At 60.3% G+C, this 22,801-nt stretch overlaps 2 protein-coding genes across 3 annotated transcripts; both read right to left on the reverse strand.

Moving 5' to 3' along the window:
- Positions 1-654: 654 nt before the first annotated feature.
- On the reverse strand, positions 655-7,018 carry FGFR4 (fibroblast growth factor receptor 4). 2 transcript variants are annotated; one of them, XM_050905040.1, is made up of 17 exons: positions 6,946-7,018; positions 5,645-5,914; positions 5,449-5,538; positions 5,125-5,291; positions 4,912-5,035; positions 4,424-4,614; positions 4,170-4,308; positions 3,892-4,085; positions 3,502-3,647; positions 3,121-3,242; positions 2,910-3,020; positions 2,574-2,764; positions 2,059-2,181; positions 1,910-1,980; positions 1,483-1,620; positions 1,308-1,413; positions 655-1,220 (listed from the first exon to the last, which is right to left on the reverse strand). In XM_050905040.1, the coding sequence occupies exons 1-17, from the start codon at positions 7,016-7,018 to the stop codon at positions 1,074-1,076; spliced, it is 2,403 nt and encodes an 800-aa protein (XP_050760997.1). In that variant the 3' UTR covers positions 655-1,073. The 2 variants fall into 2 exon arrangements, with proteins under 2 accessions (XP_050760997.1, XP_050760998.1); XM_050905041.1 differs by lacking the exon at positions 5,645-5,914.
- Positions 7,019-12,914: 5,896 nt separating this feature from the next.
- ZNF346 (zinc finger protein 346) lies at positions 12,915-22,707 on the reverse strand. The gene is made up of 7 exons (XM_050905559.1): positions 22,647-22,707; positions 22,433-22,536; positions 22,245-22,340; positions 21,057-21,207; positions 19,226-19,465; positions 16,606-16,699; positions 12,915-15,295 (listed from the first exon to the last, which is right to left on the reverse strand). The coding sequence occupies exons 1-7, from the start codon at positions 22,705-22,707 to the stop codon at positions 15,190-15,192; spliced, it is 852 nt and encodes a 283-aa protein (XP_050761516.1). The 3' UTR covers positions 12,915-15,189.
- Between the last annotated feature and the right edge of the window lie 94 nt (positions 22,708-22,801).

Raw genomic sequence — 22,801 nt, forward strand, 5'->3', positions numbered from 1 at the left:
GAAACAAGATCCTGGGGCTAACGGCCGGCAAAGCCTGGCCCTAGATGAAACCCTAGACCCAGGGAGCGGGCTTGGCAGGAGGGGGTGAGACAGCTGCAGCCCTCCCTGCCCACGCTCCCGGCAGAGCCGGGCACCGCGGGGCAAGGGGGGGGGCAAAGCAGGCACCAGAGAGCAGAGCCTGGGGCTAGAGGCCCCCAGCTTGTGCTCCCAGGGGCATGTGGGCTCCGGAGAGGCAGTACAGAGCCTGTAACTCACTTTTATCTGGAGTCCCAGGGCCGGCCCGGGCAGGGGGGGTGCAGGGGGTCCCCAGCGCGTGGGGCCGGGCCCCAGAGCGCTTTCCCAGCCTGGGAGCCCGCAGCAGTTGGGGGATCGGTTTCAGGGTGATGCTGGTAGCGGAGTTCACGGTGGCTTAGCGCAGCAGTGGCTAATGGGGAACAGATGCGAGGGTGCTTTGTGCCGGAGCGGGCCTGGAGGCGCAGGAGTGGGGACATCGCTTCCTGCACCTGTGGCACTGCCTCCGTGTCCCCCGGGAGTGCTTGCAGGCCCCCACGCCGGCTGGGGGGAGGAGGCAGTGAGGAGGCAGCCCCCGACCTGCCTTCCCAGCTCAGCTGGGCCCTTCGCCCCGCCAGGAGCAGCCCAGAAACTGTGCCAGGGTCTATTCCAAAAAAATAATTTATCAGGTCAATATTTCACGTACATAAATATTCATCTCTATGGCTATGTACAGACGCAGCAGGAGCCCGGCAGGCAGCGGGGCTCCCACCCAGAGACACTTCCACTGAAGCACTGGCCAAAGCCCTGCTCCCTGGGCAATGCCATGGGCATTCCGGGCAGTGCCCGCCCCAGAGAGGCTCTGGCTCCCGCTGCCCTGCAATGCCAGGCAGGTCTCACCCAGGACTGAAGGCTCGGTGCTGAAACAGAGCCTGGAGAGAGGGACACCCTGCCCCGGCACTGCGGCTCGGGGCCCTGCCCACCTACTGCTCACACCGGGCAAAGCAGGGAACGTGTGGGAACCTGGACCCCCTCCCCGCAAGGGCAGAGGCGGCCTCGGCATTGCCCTTCCCTGCCCGCCCTTAAGTCCTCACGCTGGGGTAGGAGAAGAGGCGGGGAGCCAGCGGCAGTGGGTCGTGGGTGAAGACGGAGTCGTCAGAGGAGCAGGAGCTGGCAGTGTCCTCGCAGGAGGGCGAGTACTGCTCAAAGGGCATGGAGAGGTCCAGGTACTGCAGGGAGAGACGGTGCCATCAGCACTGGTGCTGTCAGCTCCCGCGCCACCTGCCCTGCCGCCCATCGGACCCCCCACCGCTCACCTCCTCCGAAACGGCTGCCAGGATCTTGTCCAGTCCCTCCACGAGCTGCTTGAAGGTGGGGCGCTGCGAGGGCACGGCGTGCCAGCACTCCCGCATCAGCATGTACCTGGGGGGCGAGAGGGCGTTAGCAGGGTCTTGCCATGCCTCCTGCCCGCCCCGCCTGGCCGGTACTCACAGCTCGTGGGTGCAGTTGGACGGCCGGTCCATGCGGTGCCCCTCCTTCAGCAGCTTGAAGAGCTCCTCAACAGGGATGCCAGGGTAGGGGGAGCCCCCCAGCGTGAAGATCTCCCACATCAGGATCCCGAAGGACCACCTGGGATCACAAGTGGCAAAGGGGGGTCAACCACATCCTAGGACCCTCCCCAGGCAGGTGAGGCCCCGGCTTGCCCCACTGCACCCTGCGGTGCTGTGGGAGCAGGGATGGGAGAGGGTGGCATCACCTCTGGGGAAGATGTGCCCCGCTGCTGCTGTCCCCATAGAGTACCCCGTCCTTCTCATGGGGACCCTCCAGTACGTGCATAACCCCACGGCACTGCCTCGTCCCACACCAACAGCATCCTTGTCCCACACCCGACAGCACCCCCAGCAGCCCCAGGACTCACACATCGCTCTGGTGGGTGTAGACACGGTCAAACAGGGCCTCGGGTGCCATCCACTTCACTGGCAGGCGACCCTATGGGAGCAAACCACCTGCTCAGCCCCAGCCGGGTGCCCCCATCCCCCCCGCCCGTCTCCCAGGCCCCCCACTCACGTTGCTGGTTTTCTTGTAGTAGTCAATGTCGTGGACGTCCCTGGCCAAGCCGAAGTCAGCGATCTTCATCACACTCTCTGCCGTGACCAGCACGTTGCGGGCAGCCAGGTCACGGTGGATGCACTGCAGGGAGGGGAGCATTGCCCGCAGGAGGTGTGAGATGGCGGCTCCAGCTCCGTGCGTCCCCTCCTCACACCTGGAGCCGCCCTCCCGCACACCTCCCGGCACCCCAGCAGCATCGGGCCCACCCTCACACCATGCTGGCTGCAGTGACAGGCACAGCAGGGGGGGCATCCAGGAGGTGGGTCAGGCTTTAAGCCCCACATTTTTGGGGAGATACTGCCCTGAGCTTTGCTGGATGTGGCTGGGAGGTTCTAGACAGCCCAGGAGAAGGGGCTGGGCTCCCTCTCCCCACTCAGAGGGGACAGTGGGGGGACACAGCTCCTCCATCACCACCACACCCCTCCCAGGCACTGCTGAGCACAGGCAGCCCGCACAGGCTGTGCCAGCCCTACCCGTTTGGACTCCAGGTACTCCATGCCACGGGCCACCTGGTAGACGCAGGAGACCAGGTCCTTGAAGGAGAGCTGCTCCTCGGGCATTGCCGCGACGTCAAAAGCGTAGTCGGGTGTCGGGGGGCGGCGAGCGCGGAGGTACTCACGCAGGTTCCCCTTCGCAGCAAACTCCACGATCACGTACAGCGGCCCTGGGAAGGGCGTCCACTCTGCTCAGCACCTGCCCTGCCCTGTCCCAGCCCAGCGTCCCACCTGCCACTGTCCCCAACAGCCCCATCCCCTGCTCCCGCCCCATGCCCATGCCCTGCCCAAGCCCTGCCTGCACAGCCCCCTCACCATCCTGCGTGCAGACTCCCAGGAGGTTGATGATGTTTTTGTGCTTATCCATGAGCTTCATCATCTCCATCTCGGATATGAGGTCAGCCAGGTCCTTGTCGGTGGCGTTGTCTGGGGAACGAGGGCTGTGTCACCGTGCCAGCTGGGGTGGCACCGCAGCCTGGCACTGATGCCACCTCTGCGCCTGGGACACTGCCAGAGGAGCTGTTACCTTTCAGCATTTTGACAGCCACGGTGACAGCTCTGTCCGGCCGGTCTCTGTCGATGCCATAAGCCTCTGCCCGCACCACCTGGCCAAAGCAGCCTTCCCCCAGGGGCTTGCCCAGCACCAGCCTGGCAGGGACAGGCAGAACCATGAGGGACCACAGGGATGGCCCCGCTCCCCGCCACTGCGTAGCCAAAACCCGAGGGGCAGAGGCGGCATGGCTGCCCCTCTCTGTCCAAGCCGAGTCCCAGCACCTCGCAGTACGGCAGTGCTGAGGTGTCCGGTGATGGCCAGAGACCTCCCCATCCGTCACCCGCATGCTGCTGTCCCTGGGGTGGCTGGGGAGAGCAGCCCCCGGTCCCAGACCTGCCCCGTGTGGCACCGTACTTGTCTCGGGGGAACTCCCACTTGGTGTCGAGGGGCAGGTCCAGCTCCATGACCCCAGCCAGCATCGGGGCGCAGCTGGAGGAGAGACGGGTGACGCGCATCAGGGACGTGCTGGACTTCCCGGAGGAGCTGGAGTCCAGGGAGAACTGCGGAGAGAGCCCAAGGGACCTCAGCCATCCTGCCCCAGGGTCCAGGGCCAAACAGAGACCCAACAGTGCTGCAGAGAGACCCTCACTCAGAGCAACGAGGCGAGGGAGCCGCAGGAGGCAGTGGGGAGGGCAGCCCCAAGGCTGGCAGCAGGGTAAGGTGTGATGGGCACAGGTGGCATTAGCAGGGCCAGTTGGTAACCAAGGTTCCCCTGCGCCCCCAGGGCTCCAGCTCGGCACCCACCTGTCGGATGAGTGGGAATTTGGAGAGCTTGTGGACCGCCATGGGCTCTAGGGGCTGCTTGCTCGACTGAGTCTGCATCCGGCACAGCACCACGATGATGATGGCCATGGCCACGGCCAGTGAGCCCGAGGTGTAGATGATGATGTCCGTGTACTTGGCCTCGGGGGCTTCGGCTTCCCGCACCAGCTCCTCTTCTGGAGGGAGTGAATGAGTTGGCCTGAGCCATGGTCCCTGCGTGCAGGGGGTCCCAGCTCCCACACCAGGACCCCCACCCCTACCTGGCAGGACGGTGAGCCAGGCAGACTGGTAGGAGAGGCCGATGGAGTTCCCCGCCAGGCAGGTGTACTCGCCAGCATCCTCCACAGAGACATTGCGCAGGTACAGCACCTCCACCTCAGAGCTGTTGATGTCTGCAGTCTGCCAGGGAGAGGGATGGATGGTCAGCATCCCTCCTCCTTGGGGGGCTCTGTGCATCCCCCATCACCACTTTAGGGTGGGCATCTGGGACCCGGGTGCTTCCAGCCCCTGTTACCTTGAGCACTTGCACGTAGGGGACCCCATCGGGACCATAGCTGCTGCCGTTCACCTCGATGTGCTTCAGCCACTGGATGTGGGGCTGGGCATCGCTGTAGACCTTGCAGAAGAACTCCACGTCGCTGCCCACCAGGGCCGTGGTGTTGGCGGGCAGCCCAGCCTGCAAGATGGGCCTGTGCGGGGACCTCTCTGTGCAGAGCAGAGCGGTGTCACCGACATGGTGGCCCAGAGCAGGGGCTCCTTTCTCCCTCCCTCTCCACCCACCATGAAGCCACGGAGAGCCCTTCCCCGGCCCTACAGCAGCCCAGTGCAACCTGAGCCTGGTCTCCATCCTCACGCCCCTTGGGTGCGAGGGACACGCGGGCTGCACCAGCAGAGAGGACACAAACAGAGGCTCCTCCGCCCCCTTCCCCGTGACCCCAACCCCTCTGCCAGGCGCGGGGGGAGCAGGGAGCCAGGACCAGCGCCGTGCTGAGGAGCCCTCACCCAGTACGTCCAGGAGGTAGCTGTAGTGGATGCTGCCAAACCTGTTCTCCACCAGGCAGGTGTAGTTGCCGCGGTCGGAGGGCACCACGCTCTCCATCACTAGGCTCCAGTGCTGGTGCCGGAGCTGCAGAGGGAGGAGGCAAGGCAGCAAGGTGTGATGGGGAAGCTGGACCCCAGGGAGGGGAGGCTGCAGTGGGGGGACCTGGCCCTTACCCGGATGCCCCCGATGCGGTGCTCCCCCCGGAACTCGCGCCCGTTCTTGAACCAGCGGATGCTGGGGCTGGGGCTGCCCGAGGCCGGGCAGCGAAACTTCACTGTGTTCCCCGCGGGGACCGCATACAGCTTCTTGTCCATCCGGTGCGGGTGAGTCCAGTAAGGAGCTGAGGAGACGCGGGATGTACAGTGGGAGGGGGCCAAGGGGCAGCATGGAGGCTGCTGGAGCTGCTCCCAGCCGCTCATGCTGTGAGCGGAAGGCAGCAGTTGCGCATGCTCCTGGACCTGCCCCAGCTGCCCTCTCCTGCCCAGGGTGGCACGGACCTCTGTGCACGTAGACGGGCTCCTCGTTTCGGCCTCTGTGGGGACCGTCCCCATCACTGTCTTCATCGTCATCACCCGACGCCAGTGAGTCTGCAAATGAAAATGGGTTGAGAGGGACATCCCTGCCTGCAGGGCCGGGCGGGCAGCGGCTGCCTTGCTGCCCTGGGGGGAAGCTGGGTGCTGCCGGGGCTCCTACCCACGACGGAGATGGTGAAGTTGCGCAGGATCTCCCCAGTCCCCTGTGCCCGGCACACGTAGAGCCCTGAGTCCTCGTACACGACCTCCGAGATTTCCAGCAGGCTCTGCCGGAGACGGATGCGACCTCCCGGGACGAGCAGCCGGGACTCCTTGTACCAGACCACGCTGGCACTGCTCTGATTGGCATCACAGTACAGCTTCAACGCGTTGCCCGGGTCCAGCAGGAGATGTTCCTCTTCCGACTCCAGCAATGGGCTCTTGAATAGCTCTGGAGAGATGCCATGAGTGCCCACTCTGATGCTCACCCCTCCCCGATGGCAGGACCCCACCACGCGCCCACCCCAGTGTGGAGAGCACATGGTGCGACACAGCCCGGTGCCCGGCTCTGTTGCCCTGGAGGCGGGCGAGGGCTGGACTCTGCCCTGGGGCACAGGGACATGGCTTCCCCAGCGGCATGTCCCCATCCAAGGCTACACATGCCACCATTCTTCCGCAGGGGCCACTCCCAGCGGCACAGGGTGCCCGAGCCTGTCCTGTCTCACCGAACGCAGCACTGAACAAGGGCACCAAACACTCCCGGCCACTTGCTGTCGGACCTCCACATGCCCCAAGCATGGCCGCGACTCCCACAGCCTGGCTGGCCCCGGCAATGCCCGGGCTGGGCAGCAGTGCCCTGCCTACCGATGGCTGGGCACAGGCGTGTGCACATGGAGGGCAGAAACAACCCAACCGCCGGCGTAGCAATACCCACCGCAGCCTGACTGCCCACGTGTGGGGGTCTGGGGGGACACAAGTGCATCCCCAGCCCTCTGCGTGGCCATCACAGGGCAGATGTGGGGTAGCTGGGCCTGTGGTCCCCTGGGACATGTCCTTCTCCTGTACCCACCACTGAGAGGCATGGACCGCCCACACCTCTAAGGCGTTTGCACTCGCCACTGAGCCACACACAACTGCCACAGCCCATGGCGTTCACGCCATCCCGCTCTGCCGGGTGCGTCCACCGAGCAAGCTGAGCCCCCGTAGCCCAGGGAAAGCCTGTCTGGAGCCACCCTTCCAGCCTCCACACCTCGCCTGGTGATGGAGACACTGCCCCCCTCCCGTGCCGTGCCCCAGCCAGGTGGGTGCCCCCAGCTCCCATCAGCCGAGCCCTGCAGTCAGAGCTGTGGGGCTGCGTACCCAGGGTGAGCACCCGGCAGCCCCAGGGGCTCGCTGCCCAGCTGGGGATAGGGGAAAGCATTCAGAAAGCAGGACCCCCATCCCACCATCCCCAAGCCCCGTTTCACCTCCCCGCAGCCGTACCTGGCTCCATCGCCCTGCCCTGGGCAGCAGCCGCCAGCAGCAGCCCCACCAGGACCTGCAAGAGGGGCCGCATCTTCCAGGCCCCTCCGGCGCGGCGGCTCCCACCCTGTGAGACAGGCAGGGCCAGGGTGAGCGGAGCCGGGCAGGCAGCTCCCTCCCACGCGCTGCCCTGGCCAGGCAGGGACCCGCCGGCATGGAGGGGGCGGCTGGTTCCTGGGGCGCGGGGTGCCGTGGGGCGGTGGTGCGGGGTCCCCAGGGCACGCCGAGGGTGGGTGCGCATGGAGGAGAGGCAGAGCACAGGGGGCCCTGGGCAGGGTGAGACCCCTTCCAGCCCCCCCCCCCCGAGGTCTCGGGGCGGGGCACGGGGGGAGACCCCGGTTGCGTGCAGGGACCCGACCCCTCCAGCCAGCCGCAGCCTGGCCACGGCGCTGGGAGCGGTTAACCGGGCTCGGGGAGGGGGGGGCTGCGGGGGCTGGGGGGTCCCGGGGTGAGGGGGATCCCTGGGAGGGGGATCCCGGGGCGAGGGGGAGGAGGGGGAGTGTCCCGAGGACGAGGGTCGCGGGCGGCGGCGTTACCGGCGGTGACGGGCTCCCTCGGCGGAGCCGGCCGCGCAGCGCGGGGAGGGCCCGGGCAAAGTCCGGGAGCCGGCGGGCTCAGCGCCGCCGCGCCCCGCACCGCGGCCCCATGGCGGGCCGGGCTGGGGACGGCTCCGGGCTGGGGCTGGCTCCGGGCTGGGGACGGCTCCGGGCTGGGGACGGCTCCGGCTCCCGCTCCGGGCTCGCTCCGGCCCCGCTCTGCCGCCGCCGCGGCGGGCGCGGGCACTTTGTAGGGGCGCGCTCGGGTTACAGCGGCGCCGCCCGCCCCGCCCGGAGCGGTGGGGGGGGGGGGAGCGGGGGGGGACCGGCCCCAAGCCGCGGCTGCTGTAACCGGCCCCGCTCCGCCGGCCGCCGACTCCTTTGCAAACCGACCCGCTCCCGAGCTGAGGCGGGGTGGGGGGGTGGGGGGGTGGCCGGCACCGGCCCCCCTGGCCCCCGCCAGCAGCGAGGGGCGGCCCCTGGGCACCCCCCGGCACGGCCCCGCAGCGTCACCCCGCGGGTGGGGAACGCGTGGGGCTGCAAAACACCCGGGGCTGCTCCCCTCCACCTCCCCCCGGCAGACCCCACGTGTTGGGCCCCCACGCCGGGAGCAGCACATCGGGCGGGGGGGGGCGGGGGGCAAGGCAGCCTCTGCCCCCTTTCCCCCCCGTGGCACCCCAACTGCCGGGAGCAGGGAGCACCCCGGCCCCGCAGATGCCGAGGGCTCCACGGCAGCGGTACCCATCCCGGCGGGTGGCCCTGGCCCGGGCTGGGCGCTGCGCGTTGCTGGGTGCCCGGCAGCCTGCTCGCTAATTGCGCCGCAATTAGTTGCAGCGTTATCGCTGCCGGTGCCATAAAGCGGCTGTGACCCTCATTAGGAGCCCATAACGGAGCGTCGTAAAACACCGCGAGGCTGCGAGCCAGGGTTGGAGTGGCCCTAATCCGACCCATAAACACTTCGCCTTCGCTTTCCCCATGCTGCTGCCTGCACCGGGGCAGGCAGACCCCACCATGCCCAGGCCCCGCTGTCTGCCTGCCTGCCTGCCCACGCAGGACCCCTGGGCACTGAAGGAAGCCTGGCCTCAGACCCTCCGAGGCCACACGGTCCGCAGGCACACCTTCCCCTGAGCATCCTGCTGCCAGTAAGAGGGGTCAGCGGGTGCCCCCAGCACATGTCAGGATCCGGCCCCAGAGCTGCTCTCCCTCACTGCATTGCTGTCTGCTTCACCATTTTTCTGCTTTCCAGCAGCCTTGCCCATGCTCAGCATGGATCCTGGGGTCGTGTGAGCGGTGTACGACTGTCACTGTCACCCCCCACCCCACAGGGCCATGCCGCCAGGGCCAGGGCATAGCCTTGTCCATGCTGCTCCGGCGTGCGAAACCAGCAACGTCCAGCACAACATGGTTTCACTGCAAGGACTAGTTGGTGCTACAATCTCCCATAGCGCTGTCCACCCCATGCTGCTCCCCACTTGGGGTGCTGGTCCCCACCCTGGGGTGCTGGTCCACCCTGGGGCACAGGGGCACATGGAGCAGTCCCTGGGGCCAGCAGCCCCCGGCAGCTGTTCATTCCTGCCGGCGCGTGAAGCGGACGAGAACATCAATTTCACGGAGCAGCGGCCGCCCCTGCAGAGCTCGCAGCGTGCCGGAAGCACAGAAAAATGTTGGGTTCAGCTCGATTCGAACCAAAACCAAATTAAAACCAGAGAGAAGGGGTCGTTCCCAGCACCAGGAAAGCTGGGGGAGAGCTGGGACTCGGGGGAGCATGTGGGAGCCACAGCCTGGGATGGGCATAGAGAGACCCCCCCATATCCTGGCCAGGTCCCCCACTGCTGGGTACAGTGCCGGGTGGGAGTAGGGCAAGGGGACCAGTGCTGGCACCTCTCCCCACGTCACGCCAAGCATCCCTGCCGGGCCAGTGGGGCTGTGCTGCAGGCGGCTGGGAGCCGGTCCCCTCCCTGCCATGGGGCAGTGCTGGGCCGGGGGGTCAGGCTGCCGGGCTTGATTTATAACAGCAACTGACGGCAAACAAAAAGCCCTTCACGGCAGCGCAGCCCCACCGCCTGCCGCCCGCTGCCGGCAGCACCACCACGGCCTCTGCCACACCAGCAGCTCAACAAGGGGGGATTGTGCCAGCGCCGGCATCCTGTGCTGTGGGTGCATCCCTGCCCCAGCACCCTCCTTTGCTGCCCCTGTCGCCCCCAGCTGCTCCCATCAGCCATGGCACTGCAAGGGGCACATGACCCTCCGGCCACTGAGCCACAGAGGGTGGGAGCTCAGTCGCAGTGAGGTGCCCAGTGAGGGAGAGCATCCCCATGGCTCTGCAGACAGGGCAGCAAGGAGGCTGGCACCGTGCAGATGGGGCGGGAGGACCCACTCTGCCCCATGCCTGAGCAAGAAGTGACCCCCTGGCCAGACCCACAGCCTTGCTCACGTGTGCAGGGCGCTGCGGCAGCAAGCACGCACGAGGGGCTGGGCGCCGGGGCCGGCACGCTGGGGCTCCATCCTCCCGCCCCTGCCCCTTCCCCCAGGCAGTAAATCATCCCCGCTCCCCTCATGAAAGGCCCATGTATGCGCTGCCGGCGCAGGGAGCCTGCCTGGTGCCAACAATATTGCTCTTGGAAGGCAGCCGGGGCTGCGGGAACACAGCCGCCCCTTGTGCCTGGCCCCAGCGCTCACCGCTGCTCCCGCTGCGGTGGCACCTGCGGCCAGCGTGAGTGTGCGCGGCACGGTGGCTCCTGGGGGGGCCAGAGCCTGGGGGGCTTTTTCCTCCTGGAAGTTTCTCTTGGCCTCCCCTGAACGGCTGTTGTTTGGGGCGCAGGCTCCCCGGCTCCCTGTACCCTGTATGTGCACAGGGTCCGGGGCTGAGGCTGAGCAAGCTCATGCCACATAATGGGGCGATGTGAACCCCCCGGCACCGAGGGAGCGGGCCAGCCCCGGAGCACAGGGGTCCTGGGCTGCCCCAGTGCAAGGCCTTGCAGCTCTATCCAGCCCCACCAGCCTTGATACGTGGCGGCTTCCAGCCCCGGCCACAACGTGCTGCCCTCATACCAGCAGGGACCTGCCGAGGTGGGCAGGGGCTGAGCCGGAGGGGCAGGGGCCTAGCTGGAGGGGCAGGCAGCCCGCCCCAGGCCGAGCAGGACGCTCTGCAAGGGCCAGGTCCCGTGCTGGAGGCAAGCAGCCGGGCTCGGGTCAGTGCTCCCCACCAGGCCCCAGTCTCACCTGCCCATCCTTATCTCCGGCAGGGAGGGACCGATGGAGCAACCTGGCCCGGTTAAGGTTTAACCAGGCAGAACTTGGCAAACATGAACCTGCTGCTCCCTCTGGGGAGCCAAGAATGTGGGGCCCGGTGCAGGGGCTGCGGGACAGGGACACCGGGGCCCCGGGCTTTGGCCAAGCCCCCAGTGCGGCACAGGAGCACCCACAGATTTTCGCACTGAGGGCCAAGCTGGGAGCACGTGAGGCTGGGGCTGGCCTAGCAGCACAGAGCGGGCAGCGCCATGCCTCATCCCTGCTGCAGTCCTGCCACCCCTGCCCGTCCCGGCTGTGCCGGGTAGCACTGGGGCTGCAGCTGGCACAGGGAACAGTGCGCACAGGACCAGGACGGGCACCACTCCCCTTGGGGACATGGCACATGCCATGCGCTGGGCTGGGCAAGCAGGAGCTTTGCCCACCAGCCCTGCCCCCCGTGGGGCATCTGGGGCTCCTCCCGGGAGCGGTGCAGCCACAGCAGGGGGCTGCGAGGCAAGAACGGGGCCACCCCGATACTCCCAACCCCTAATCGCAAGCAGGCGCCCGGCCCTGCCTCCACATCTGCACCTGATTTACTTGCTGGAGCCAGCGGGGCCACGAGGGATGGCAGCGGTTGGGACTGTGGCCGGGGCTGCGCTCCCCCCGGCTGAGGGGGGGACCCGGGACCCAGCCCCACACGCTGCCGGAGGAGCAGCCGGCTCCTCAGACGGGCAGGCTCCACGGAGCTGGCTGCGGCACGGGCAAGGGATGGCAGTGCTTCCGTGGGGGACGTGGCTGGCGGGTGGCTCCATGCTCAGCGCTGTGCCTGCCAGCCCGGAAAGCGCTGGGGCTCGGCCCGATGCAGGCAGCCAGAGCCCCGGCCCAGCGAGGTGCTGCCCGCGGAGGCCCCAGCAGGGAGGAGCAGGACCGGGCAGCCCTGGCCGCAGCCGGGCAGGGACACTGGGCCCGCAGCATGCCGGCACCGGGGTGCAGCCTGGCGACAAGGGCCACGCTCTGTCCTCAGCCTCCCCTGGCACGTGGGTGGCTCTGGCCCCACAGCCAGGCTCCAGCTCCCCTCCTGTCATGCCTGGGGGTGCCCACGGGTGCTGGGGGTGCCCACGGGTGCTGGGGCCCCCCCCGAGAGCAGTCCAGCAGCAGGATGGGCAGCCAGCAGAGTGGGGACACCAGTGATTTTGGCACCCACCTGGTCTGTGCTTGGAGCACGGGGATGGGGCCGGTACGGACCAGCCATGGGCGCTGCAGCCCCCAGCGTGGCTGGCAGGGCCACCTGCTTGTGGCTACCCTGGCACGGCTGCTGCCAGCCGTCCTGCTGCTGGGGAAGGGGATGTGCCAGGGGTACAGGCAGCCCCGCGGCTGCCACCTCCTCCCCTGCACCTGCCCGGAGGAGCGCCTGCACCCACAAAAGGGCCAGGAGCTGCCAGACACGCCACAGCCCTGCCGCGAGGAGGAGAAGGGGTCAGGAGGGACAGGCTGGCAGCAGGAGGCACGCTGCCCTGGCGGAGTTGTGCACCACGGGAGGCGGATGCAGCCCATCCCTCCCAGCACTACCCGCATGGCCGATGGCAGTGCCGCCCTCAGTGCCCGCACAAGGCCCTGCACCGCTCCCGGGGACGCTGGTCCCCTGTGCTCCGCCGCAGCCCTGCCCGCAGAGGACCAGGACAGCCGGTCCTGGGCACCTGAGGCTGCCCCAGCGAGCGAGCTGCCCTCGAATGGACAGCAGCAGAGCATGCCTGCCGTGATGCCACTCCTGTGCTGCCACGGCAGTGCCAGGAAACAGCCCAGCGTCCTGCGGCAGTCACGGATGTTTTTGGCACAAGCTGTGCAACAGCTTGCAGAAGTGCCAGCAGTCTCCCAGCCCAGACTGTCCTGTCTTCCCCTTGGTGACTGCGGCGTGCCCAAGGCCACGCTGACTTGCCAGAGCAGCACAGAGGAAGGCACTTACCAGCTTCATCTGGACCTCAGGGTGCCGCAGGATGACAGCAGGGCCTCGAGGGCAGATGGGAACACAAGCCTCCTGCCCCTCCCACATATTTCAAAGGTGTCTGCATCCTGTTCTTTGCTTTGAAGCATGGCAAAATCCCAGGAAGGGCTCTAGCAGAGAGACAGCACCCAGAAGTAGTAATAAACACTCTATTTGGAGAGCTTCACCTTAGGGAAACAGCAGATACATAAACACTGTGTACAGGGGAAGGCAAAACTGTCAGTACACAGACAGGAGTGACACACCGGACTGGGCAGTGCTGGAAATGGATCCCTCTTGGTGTCGATGCGTAGCAAATCTAGTGGGCACCTGCCCTGGTACAGCGGGACGAGAGCTAAGCAGCAGAGATCAGAGTTGGAGGCCACCCAGGGCTACCAGGCGCACAATGCTTCCTTCAGTTCATTGCAATTTTCTGCTCATTGATCAGCTCGCAAGGTTTAAAAGGACTCCCTCAGTAGCAGGAGACTAAGGTCAGACCTCAGCAGTGGAGCAAGACTGGAAAACATTAGGAAGGCGAACCCAGACCAGCAGGAGCCCGTCCTAAGGGAAGATGGCAGATTCTGTGCAGGGTGAAGAAAAACAAAGCTCATGCACAGCCTGGAGTGGGGAAGGGAAGGCATTCACTCCAAGCACTGAGATTAGCAACCAGCTCTCTCTCTCCTTGCTTAACCCGACCAGCGCACACACCGGATTTTGAAAGTGCGTCTACAGCCCGGCTCTCAGCCCTGCGAAGGCGCCAGCTGCTCCCCTGGCACACAACGCTGGGAGTCAAGTGCCCCAGATCCCCCTCCAGCAGCTGCCGGGGCCACGCAACGTGAGGCAGCAGCTTGGCTCAGCCCACCCTGGCAGCGCGGTGTGCCCGCGGCCATCACCCATGCTCCTGCCAGCCCACGGAGCTCCACTGGCCAGGGAGGTCCTCAGAGGGGTCACATCCACGTCCTTCTGCTCCGTGGAAGAAAAACAGCAGGACATTTGCCACAGACTAGCAAAGTCTCAGCTCCACGGAGGCACTGATGCTGGGATAAAGTCGCGGGGTGCCTGACTCGGAGCACTGGCACTGAACATGAGGCCAGCCCAATGCACATGGCTCCTGCGGTGGGCTAGCAGAGAAGAGGCAATGCCTTAGCTTAAGGCAAAACATCTGAAGAACTTGTCCAAAATGCACAGCAGTCTCAGACGCCTGCCCTTCCTTCCGGGGCCTTTTCTAACAGATCTAGTACATTAGCACCATGAAGAGACCATCAGTCTTAATTTCTGGGTTTGAAATATAGAACATCCCTTTTCCAGGATGATAAAAGTGTAAGAACTTTGAAGAGAGGGGTTGGGCAAGTAGTGTCTAATGAAGGACTAACAAAGGCAGGTTTCCAAAGGATTTGTAGCTTTTTAGTCAGCTAACGATTTGACCAAGTTAACACTACAGTTTTCTGCTGCATCTAGATTTATTCCGTCTCTTTTCCCTTAAAACCCTCCTTCCAGAGTCTTTTGGTGGCAGTAGGGAAAATGCTGCACTTCCATGCAGACCATGACAGAATTAGAGATGAACTCACCCTGCTCTACCTTCCTCTGCTGATTGCATTCAGATCTTGGAGATCTCCACCGCTGCCAAGTTTGGCTGAGATAGGTTTAAGTCACACTGGGTAAAGACACACACGGTGAATGATCACATACACCTGTTTCCATAGGAAACCAGGCTGAACAGTTACTTCCTTCCACGTGGAAATCCTCAGAGGGCTGAGGAGAGCCAGGAGCTCTAACCCCTCTCGCAGCCCTCCATTCCCACCAGCAGCAGTTTGCACACCAGAAGTTGTAACTACTTGTTAGACAGACCAAACAACCCAGCTCCAGAACCAACGGCTGCGGTACTGCGAAAGGCTCTGATGGCAATCAGTGGCTCATGAAATTCTGCACACAAACCTGACCGGAGGAGACATGGAAAGAGATGCCACGCTGGTTGTTTCCTATTTTAGGCCTGTGCAAAGCCAGGCAACCTGCATCGTGTCCCATCCACGCTGCATAAGCACTGCTTGCTACAGTCTAGGAGCTCTCCTCCAGCAAAAGCCACCTCTGAGCATGGGATGCTGGCCCTCCAGGTGCAGGAATCCGTTATTTGCTCTGGTGAGGGAGGAGGTGGCCACTACCAGCCTGTTGCCAAACCCTCCTTATACCAGATACACATTTCCTCTCACACCGCACCCACCTTCACAGGAAGCAATTACACAATGAAAACTACTCTAAGGGAGTGAAGTATTTGCTGTCTAGCAAGTCTCTTCCAGCTGGATCCTTTTTCTGACAGATTCAGTCCCCGTTCTGCTCAACGGGTGCATACAGGAGGGTAGGGCTTTGCTTATCCAGAGGGATAATGAAACCATTGTGGGCTGGCAAAGGATGTGCGTTCTTGGGCCATCAACAACTCCAAGAACAGTGCTGCAACTTGCTCTAGAAGTCTTGGCTGAAATAACTGTAGCCTCCTGGGGCAGTTGACTCCTCCCGGACATACTGCTGTGGCGGGAACGGTCCGACAACTGGCACTGCTCCTGGCATCCTGGACATCGAAGGGAGCAAGAGGAAGAGAAGGGAAAAAAGGAGACAATGTCAGAAGTGCTCCGAAATCTGCCAGCTGCAATCACTGCTCAGCAGGCATGGCTGTCAGTGGAGCAACAGCCTACTGTAGCCAAGTCAACAACTTGCCAGAAACGCTTCCAAGCGCATCCTTGCCCTCCATGCCTGTGTGTAAACAGACACCTTCAGCATGGCAGAATTAGCTATTGCACAGCTCAAGGGCTGTTAAAGAGCTTCCATTACAAAGCAAGTATCCCGCCTCTCTTCAGACTGCAGAAGCTGGCCTGGAACAGGACTGAACAGCTGAATCCAGAAGCAGCTTTCTGAAAGGGAGTTGTGTGGCTGCAAAAACTCGGACAACATCCATGTCCTTAAAGGGAACGTTTATGCCTGTGTGTTGGGAACATCCTCGATATTATCTATCTAGAACGGGATACTTGCTATTCACTGATCCAGTTGTGCCGTTCAAGAGCCGAAACTTTCCTGGGATGATGGATGGAGCATGTGCCTTCCAATCAAGTACTCCAGAGAGCCAAGGGACCATGGGGCTGTTATTCCACAGATAGGCAACAAGAGATCCCAGTTTTCCTCCTGTCCTCTCTGGGAAATTTGGCTAGGAGTCTGTCCTCACTTCAGGTAGGGTTTCCTAATACCTCTTTCTTCTAAGAAGCTTTCTAACCAATGCAGGCTCATTATTGAGCCTCTTTTAGCAAAGGCTTTGAAATTAGGGATCTGAACTTTGACAGTGTCCAGAACAAGTATTTTTGGTATTAATCATCTGGCAGCCTAATTTTTTCAGATTAATAATATATGCAGGGGTTGCCATTATTTAACTCACCAGCTGTGAGAGCGATTTCAGGAATATAGTCTGGGTTTCTGGAGCATGCTGACTACATGCCAAATTTTAAGACAAGTGACCCCAAGAGAGATTAGAATGGCAAGCAGATCTCCACTGAGCCAGTCTTTAATTAAATTAAAATCTCAGTTGTTAGAGGAACTGTGTTTAATGGGTGTCAGGCTGGACACGCTCACTGCAAAGGTCCACACTGAGCTAAACTATCAAGAACCAAAAGCAACTGCAGGCCACTTCTACTTCAGCTGCACCCCAGAGCTGTCTGCAGAGGGAGCTGCCCAAGTGAAGCGGTTTCAGGACAGAGCAAGCTTGCACAAACCCTGTTGTTCTGCTTGCAAGTCAGCTGAAAATACGCATTCAAAACTGCATTTTAAGTTATATTTAAGCCATCGATTTGAACAGCGAGGCTGGAAACACACTTAGACAAGAATGTTACTTACTGATTCTTGTGTTTGAAGCCACTGATGTGAGCTTGGTACTGCTCTATGGAGTTCAGTACTATGTTACATGTGCTGCAGGGGTACCCCTTCCCAGCTGAAACAGACATCAATGTTAGCACACACAGCTAGCCAACAACTTGGTGCCTGAGATAGAAACAAGTGAGATAATCAATCACTTGATGTGTTAAACAACTGCTAAACAAAGACAAATAGCAAGTCAATAGCCTGACCAGGCAGGGAGGTTGCAGAATCCCACTACCCCACCACGTATCAGCCAGTCACTGCGAGGGAATCACTAAGCCAGAAAAGCTTTCCTGGTCAGAACATGGGTTTGTTTATCTATAAAACAAAGACACATTTCCTATAAACAGTTCACAGTATCAGACATAGTAAAAGTCTCAGCATTAGGACACCAAACCTGATGCTATACTGCCTTTGCAACTCCATTTCTCTCCCAAATTCCCACTTCTCCTGATCTGTACATCTCATAACAGAAAATGAGGGAGATACTTAATTTGTAAGCTTGTAGTGTTTCAGTAAAAAAAGCAGCCAGAGGAGATTACACACAACGTCCAGTTCCACAATGCAGCATTCTGCTACGCCTTGCTGAGGTGCCAACTGAGAATATTAAGCTCTATCCTGAAGCAGTTTGGTTACAGTCAGCCTATCAGTTAACTGCCAAAAAAAAAAGGTTCCAACACGAGTTGTACTAGACAGATCAATGGTTTTGTGTAACATGACAACTCCAGCTGGAATGAAAGTTCGGGAGGTCGCAGATACCAAACAGGCAAGCATGGCAGCACAGCTCAGCACAGGAGTCTGTTAACAGGGGAAAATCCTGGCAGTTGGCCTCAAGACATTAAGCGCTCCTGAATTTCGGCTCGCTGGGGAAGGGCTCTGCCTGGCTGTCTCACAGAGAAAACATTTCCTTAAGGTGAAAGAGGAGACTCACCCCAGGGGTGCAGAGTAGCATAATCACTGAGTGAGAAGCACAACACATGATGTAGCAGACATTTCCCCACCTGGCTGCTGCACCTCAGAGAGATTTCAGACTCTAGTGGAACATTCAATTCTCAAAACAGAGCTGGACCTGGGTGGAAAAGGCCAGAGGAGCCGTTACAGCCCTCACGTCTGCCGCCCTGCCCGATCGAGGTCAGGATCTCTCTGTTGCAAATCCAGCAAACAGGTGTGTGCACAAGGTTGTCTAAACTCCACTCCTGCACCCCAAACCGGTGGTTCCTAGAGGAACTTTAAGCAGACAAACACCTCAGCGTTGCACTGCGAAGAACACATCTTTACCTGCTGCCAGCCAGATTGCAGCAGTGAGAAGTTTAGGGATAGGCATGGCTGTTAGCACACAGAGATGGGCAAAGAGAGCAGGAGAAAACAACTCTGGCTGCAGCCATCACATCCGAGCAGCCCCCGATTACAGCCCAGGCTCCGAAACCTCGCCTGAACAGCTTAAGTGCCATGGAGATGTGCCCACAGGTACTCTGGTTCTGCCGGCACTTCATGGGAGACATCACTCACACAGGCACTGCCCACCTACCCAGCCTGCCTGGGCTGGGGCTCCTGCCATTGTCAGTGCCTGAGTCACACTAAAGTGGAACCATTCATCAGGCCCCACTAATTAGGTAAAGAGCAGATGGGTAACGCTAGATACCAAGCACCTTTTCCATCTCCCACACGACTACGCAATATGGGAGAGAATATTACTTGGATAATTGAGCCTCATTTCTCATAAGTGCTACCGGTATCTAAAGGTGGCCTGCAAAGAATTAGAATAATTAATCTTCTGCCTGTGTGGGTTTTTACGACAGAGAAAGAAGCCCTTGAAAAAGATTTTAAGATGATTTGTCTGCTTATTATTTACCTCAAGCATCCAGCAGGTACTAGACTTCCTGGTCCAACAGAAGGCTGCTAGGAGGAACAAGGGAGTTTACCGTGAGCTCCTAATGCTTTCACTGGACTCCAAGGGCTTTCATCACAAAGAAGGGCTCATAAGCAGCAGATCATAAACCAAATGAGTTTTAACTATCTGCCTAAAGTTCCTCCTTTATAGCTCTTTTTTTTTTTTCCCCCCACATTCCTGCTTTCTCCAGAGAGAGTTGCATTAGTTCATCAGATGGAAGTGCCCACACAGAGGCAGAAAGGCATTCAGGGAGAGATCTCTCTGGCTTTCATGTGCTTTGAAGCAGCAGGTGCAGTTAAACCTATTTCTTCCATCTTTGGCTAGTCCCCTTCGAAGACTTTTTTTAAGCATCAAATGCCACTTTTATCTTTCCATTTTGGATGCAATCACCTAGCTAGAAACAGTACTGGCCCAAATCCCTGGATTATCTGCACAGAGAATAAAAAGGACACGTCCCAATTAGACAACATTGCAAAACACAACCCAAAGCTTGTCACGAGTAGCTACAGTCTAAAACTTCTCTTGCTGGCAGGGGGTTACAACATGAACCAAATCAATCTTACAGTGTACAATCAAGACCCTCATCATGAGCAATTCTGCCCTGCTCCCTCCGCATGGGCTCTCTCGTCCGAAGACCTGTCAGACACATACTGTCGCTCTCCCACCCTGCTCTTCCGCTGTTTGTTAGCCTGCCTGCTGAGAACTCACCCATGAAGGACGATGCCGGTGCATCAGGGGTTCGGCCATAGTGTGCCATCAGCTTGTGTTTGGTCTCTTGCTTTCTGTGCTTCTTGCCTACATAATGCTGTTTTGCCATAAGGGGGTTGTTGAAAGTGGCGTGGCAGAGGCTACAGAACTTGTCTGGGTCAGTAATGTCCTTGTTCTCTTCATTAGAAGACACGGTAGAGGTGGGGAGGGTAGCAGGATGTTTCTGTGGGGGCACCGCTTCTGTAGGGTGAATCCAAACTCTCGGTCAGTCACAGAACTCAGAGGTAAAAAACAGTCACTTTATTTCCCCAAAACCTGCACTAAAAAAAATAACCTACTACACCTAAACCCCAAATGTAGACAGAGAATGTACGACATCTAGATAATTTCACGTTGCTCCCACCTTTTCCCTTAACACTGCAGAATCGAAAGGTGTGTGGTAAGACAAGTCAGAGTACGCCAGAAAAACTTTCAGGGTTAAAAAAAACCCAACAGATTTGCATATTTCTCCTTAACATAAGCATGGCTGTATTCAAGAAACACTGGACATGAACGAGCTTCCACCTACTATTATCATCACCCAGCTAGAACACGGGTACAAGCCCCTGTGCAGCAAAGGCAAGTGGGTTTCTGGAAACACCGTGCAGCTGCAGGACTTGATCCTGAACCGAAGTCATGAGGAGTCTTGCCTGAGAAATAGCATGAACGGGACTAGGTCTGATGCAGTGAATCCACACAGAGAAGCAGCTCTCCCGTCTGATGGGGAAACTTGCACCCTCTCATTACAGGGTACCAAAGACCAGAGCAAGGAACCTTCTAAGGACCAGAGAGCTCCTCTCACACCGGAAAGTATGCACCAGATCGCTCATGCGTACGTCCACCCCTTCCTGAACGCTCCTCTCATACCCAAAAGCAAGGGCTTCAAAGAACAAAAACATCCTATGGGCCACCCTGACCCCGGAGGCGGCTTCGCTGTGCGCACACAACCTAGCAAAGCCATGAAGACACCCCGGGACGGACAGTTTCTGCCTGGAAGACCCCAGCTCAGAGCTAGCACAAGCTGCCATCCTCAGGTACACTCAAAGGCTGCATTTTCCCTCTGTCCTGACCGGCTACAGCACCCCAGGCTCTCGGCTGCCCCTACCCGCCCTGGACAGAGGGTCTCCCTCCCCACCCACTGGGCCTTTCTGTCTGCTAGCAAAGGGATGGGACACACAGGCAGCTGCACCGGGTCAGACCCGAGGTCTGCCTGGACTGCGTCCCATCATGAGAGCAGTCCACGGCAGGTGCCATGGGAAAAGCACAAGGTCAGGACAAGCACATACTGATGCTTCCCAGCTGTACTCTCCCAGTCCCCAGCTATCTGCAGCTCACAAGTCCCTGAACCTCAGAGGCTACATCTTCGTAGCTGAGCAGCCCTGACGAATTCGCTGTATCAGAGTTTCACTAGTCACTTCAATCCCGGTAAGGTTTTAGCAAGCATCGTATCCTGTGACAGGCGTTTCTACAGCTTAACATCACGCTCCCTGAAGAGCCGTTCTCTCCTGGTCCCCGCACACAGGGACGGGTACGACACTGCTGCAAGCTGCGTTTCTCCCGAACAAAGCAAAACAAAAAACCACGCAACTTTTTGCCAACGCCAGCCCACCAAGCAGGCTGCTGGGAGAGGCCATGTCTCTGGAGGTGCACTGCTGGCTTACTCTGTTTCACAGTAAAGAGTAGTACGCACATCCTCACAAGAGCTTACGCTTGGGGTCCAATGAACCTCTCAACTTTTTTATTGCTTGAACAGCCCCTCGGTACAACATTAAGGTGCTGCAGACAGTCATACCTTCCACTTTGGGGGACTGCTGCTTCATGTTCTTGGCATGAGTCTTGCCCAAGTAGTGAGATGTTGCCACGGCCGGAGAGGAAAAGGTCATGTTGCAGATGGGACAACACTTGTTCCTGTCTTCCCCATTGCTGCCTTCCTGCTTGCTGTCCTGTGCGCACAGAATCGCAGAGCAGCTGAGGTTGGGAGGGACCTCTGCGGGTCACCTCGTCCAACCTTCTTGTTATGAGAAGAAACACTAAGGTTTGGGGGTCTAAGAAAAGAAGGTAATCAGAAACATTCGGGTGTTAAGTTGAAGAAGTGTGACTGAGGATTTCCATGACGCAGCATCATCCTCTCCCTCACTGGAGAGTGTTCTTGCACCAGATTACTTTTTTTAACCCATTAGTGAACCACTCCAGGCAGAGGGGCAGCCCTGGCCTGTATGGGTTAAGGACAAGGTTAAGTGTGTGGCTGCCAGAATTGGAAGAGGCAGCCTTTTACTCTGCAAGGTGTGAACTGAGCAACACAAACATCGCTATCAGCTGGGTCATCTGCAACATGATGCCAGCGGAGCAGGCAGCAGCAGTCATTTCTAAGCCTAACACTATGTGCGAAGGCATCTGCCTTTATCGCCCACCCCCCCGCCACAAATGTTGGAGAGTTAGGGATTAAAGCTGAAGCAATCATAAAAGTAAAATCTGTTTCCCAAATGAGTCACGGGGCAGACAGATGGCCGAGTGGAACGTGGTGCCTTTACTGACCAACAGGCTCCAGCTACTGGCCGAGGAAATCTAAATAAGTAAAAAAAGGATTGCTCTGGAAAGAGAATCCCAGTAGACGATCAACCCAACGTGCTCTCCGTGATGCTAAAGGTTACGCAATGATACTGCTGACAAGTTGTCGCTCCTATTCACTTTTCCCTGTCCTTTCAAGCAAGACTATCAATAAAAGGCAATGTGCATTTGTTGAAATGGGGAAGACATACTCACAGAGACTGTTTAGATGGGAAGGGCAGCAGGAATTGTGCTCGCTGAGACAAGGCCTGGCAACACACCTGCCATCGAGCTCTTCAGTTCTCACAACGCCCTTCCCGAGAGCGTTTTCTTCATTTACTCATAAAGGCGCCCAGGCCAGGCAACAGCCTTTAGCCCAGCAGGTCCCGCTCGGCGGTATTTAGGCCTGAAGGACTCTACGCTCTCCTCTCACCTGCTTCGCATCCAGCCTCATCTTCTTCCCGTGGGCGAGCTCCTCTCCGCCGTGGATGGACAGGTACCGCCTCACCTTGTTGGCGTGCTTCTTGCTCTGGAGAAAGCAGAGAGAAACCCGCCCGCCCCGCTGCTCAGCACCCCGCGGTGCCCGGCGGCGGGCGGCAGCGGCGGCTCCCCGCTCCCTACCTGGTAGTGGGCCAGCCTCTGGGACTCGGAGATGAGCAGGGCGCTGCACACCTTGCACTGGGCCTCGGTGAAGATGTGCCCGTTCTCCCGGATCAGGCGGTCCACTGCGGGGGGTGGGGTGGGGGGCACAACCGGGGCGTCAGCGGCCCGACCAGGCCGCACTACACCTCACGGGGCCTGGCCGCCCCCCCTCCCTTGCCCCCCGGCTCCTCACCTGCCTCCTTGCCCACCGGCAGCCCCGCGGCGTCCCCGTTGCTACCCGCCCCGTCCGCCATCGCCGCCGCCGCCAGCCCCGCCCCCCTCCACCTCCCGCCGCTCTCGCGAGAGCCGCCCGCGCGCCCCCCCTGCGCCTAGCAACGGCGGGGCGGC

The sequence above is a fragment of the Gymnogyps californianus genome, chromosome 14 (assembly GCF_018139145.2).
Source record: "Gymnogyps californianus isolate 813 chromosome 14, ASM1813914v2, whole genome shotgun sequence".
Taxonomy (NCBI): domain Eukaryota; kingdom Metazoa; phylum Chordata; class Aves; order Accipitriformes; family Cathartidae; genus Gymnogyps; species Gymnogyps californianus.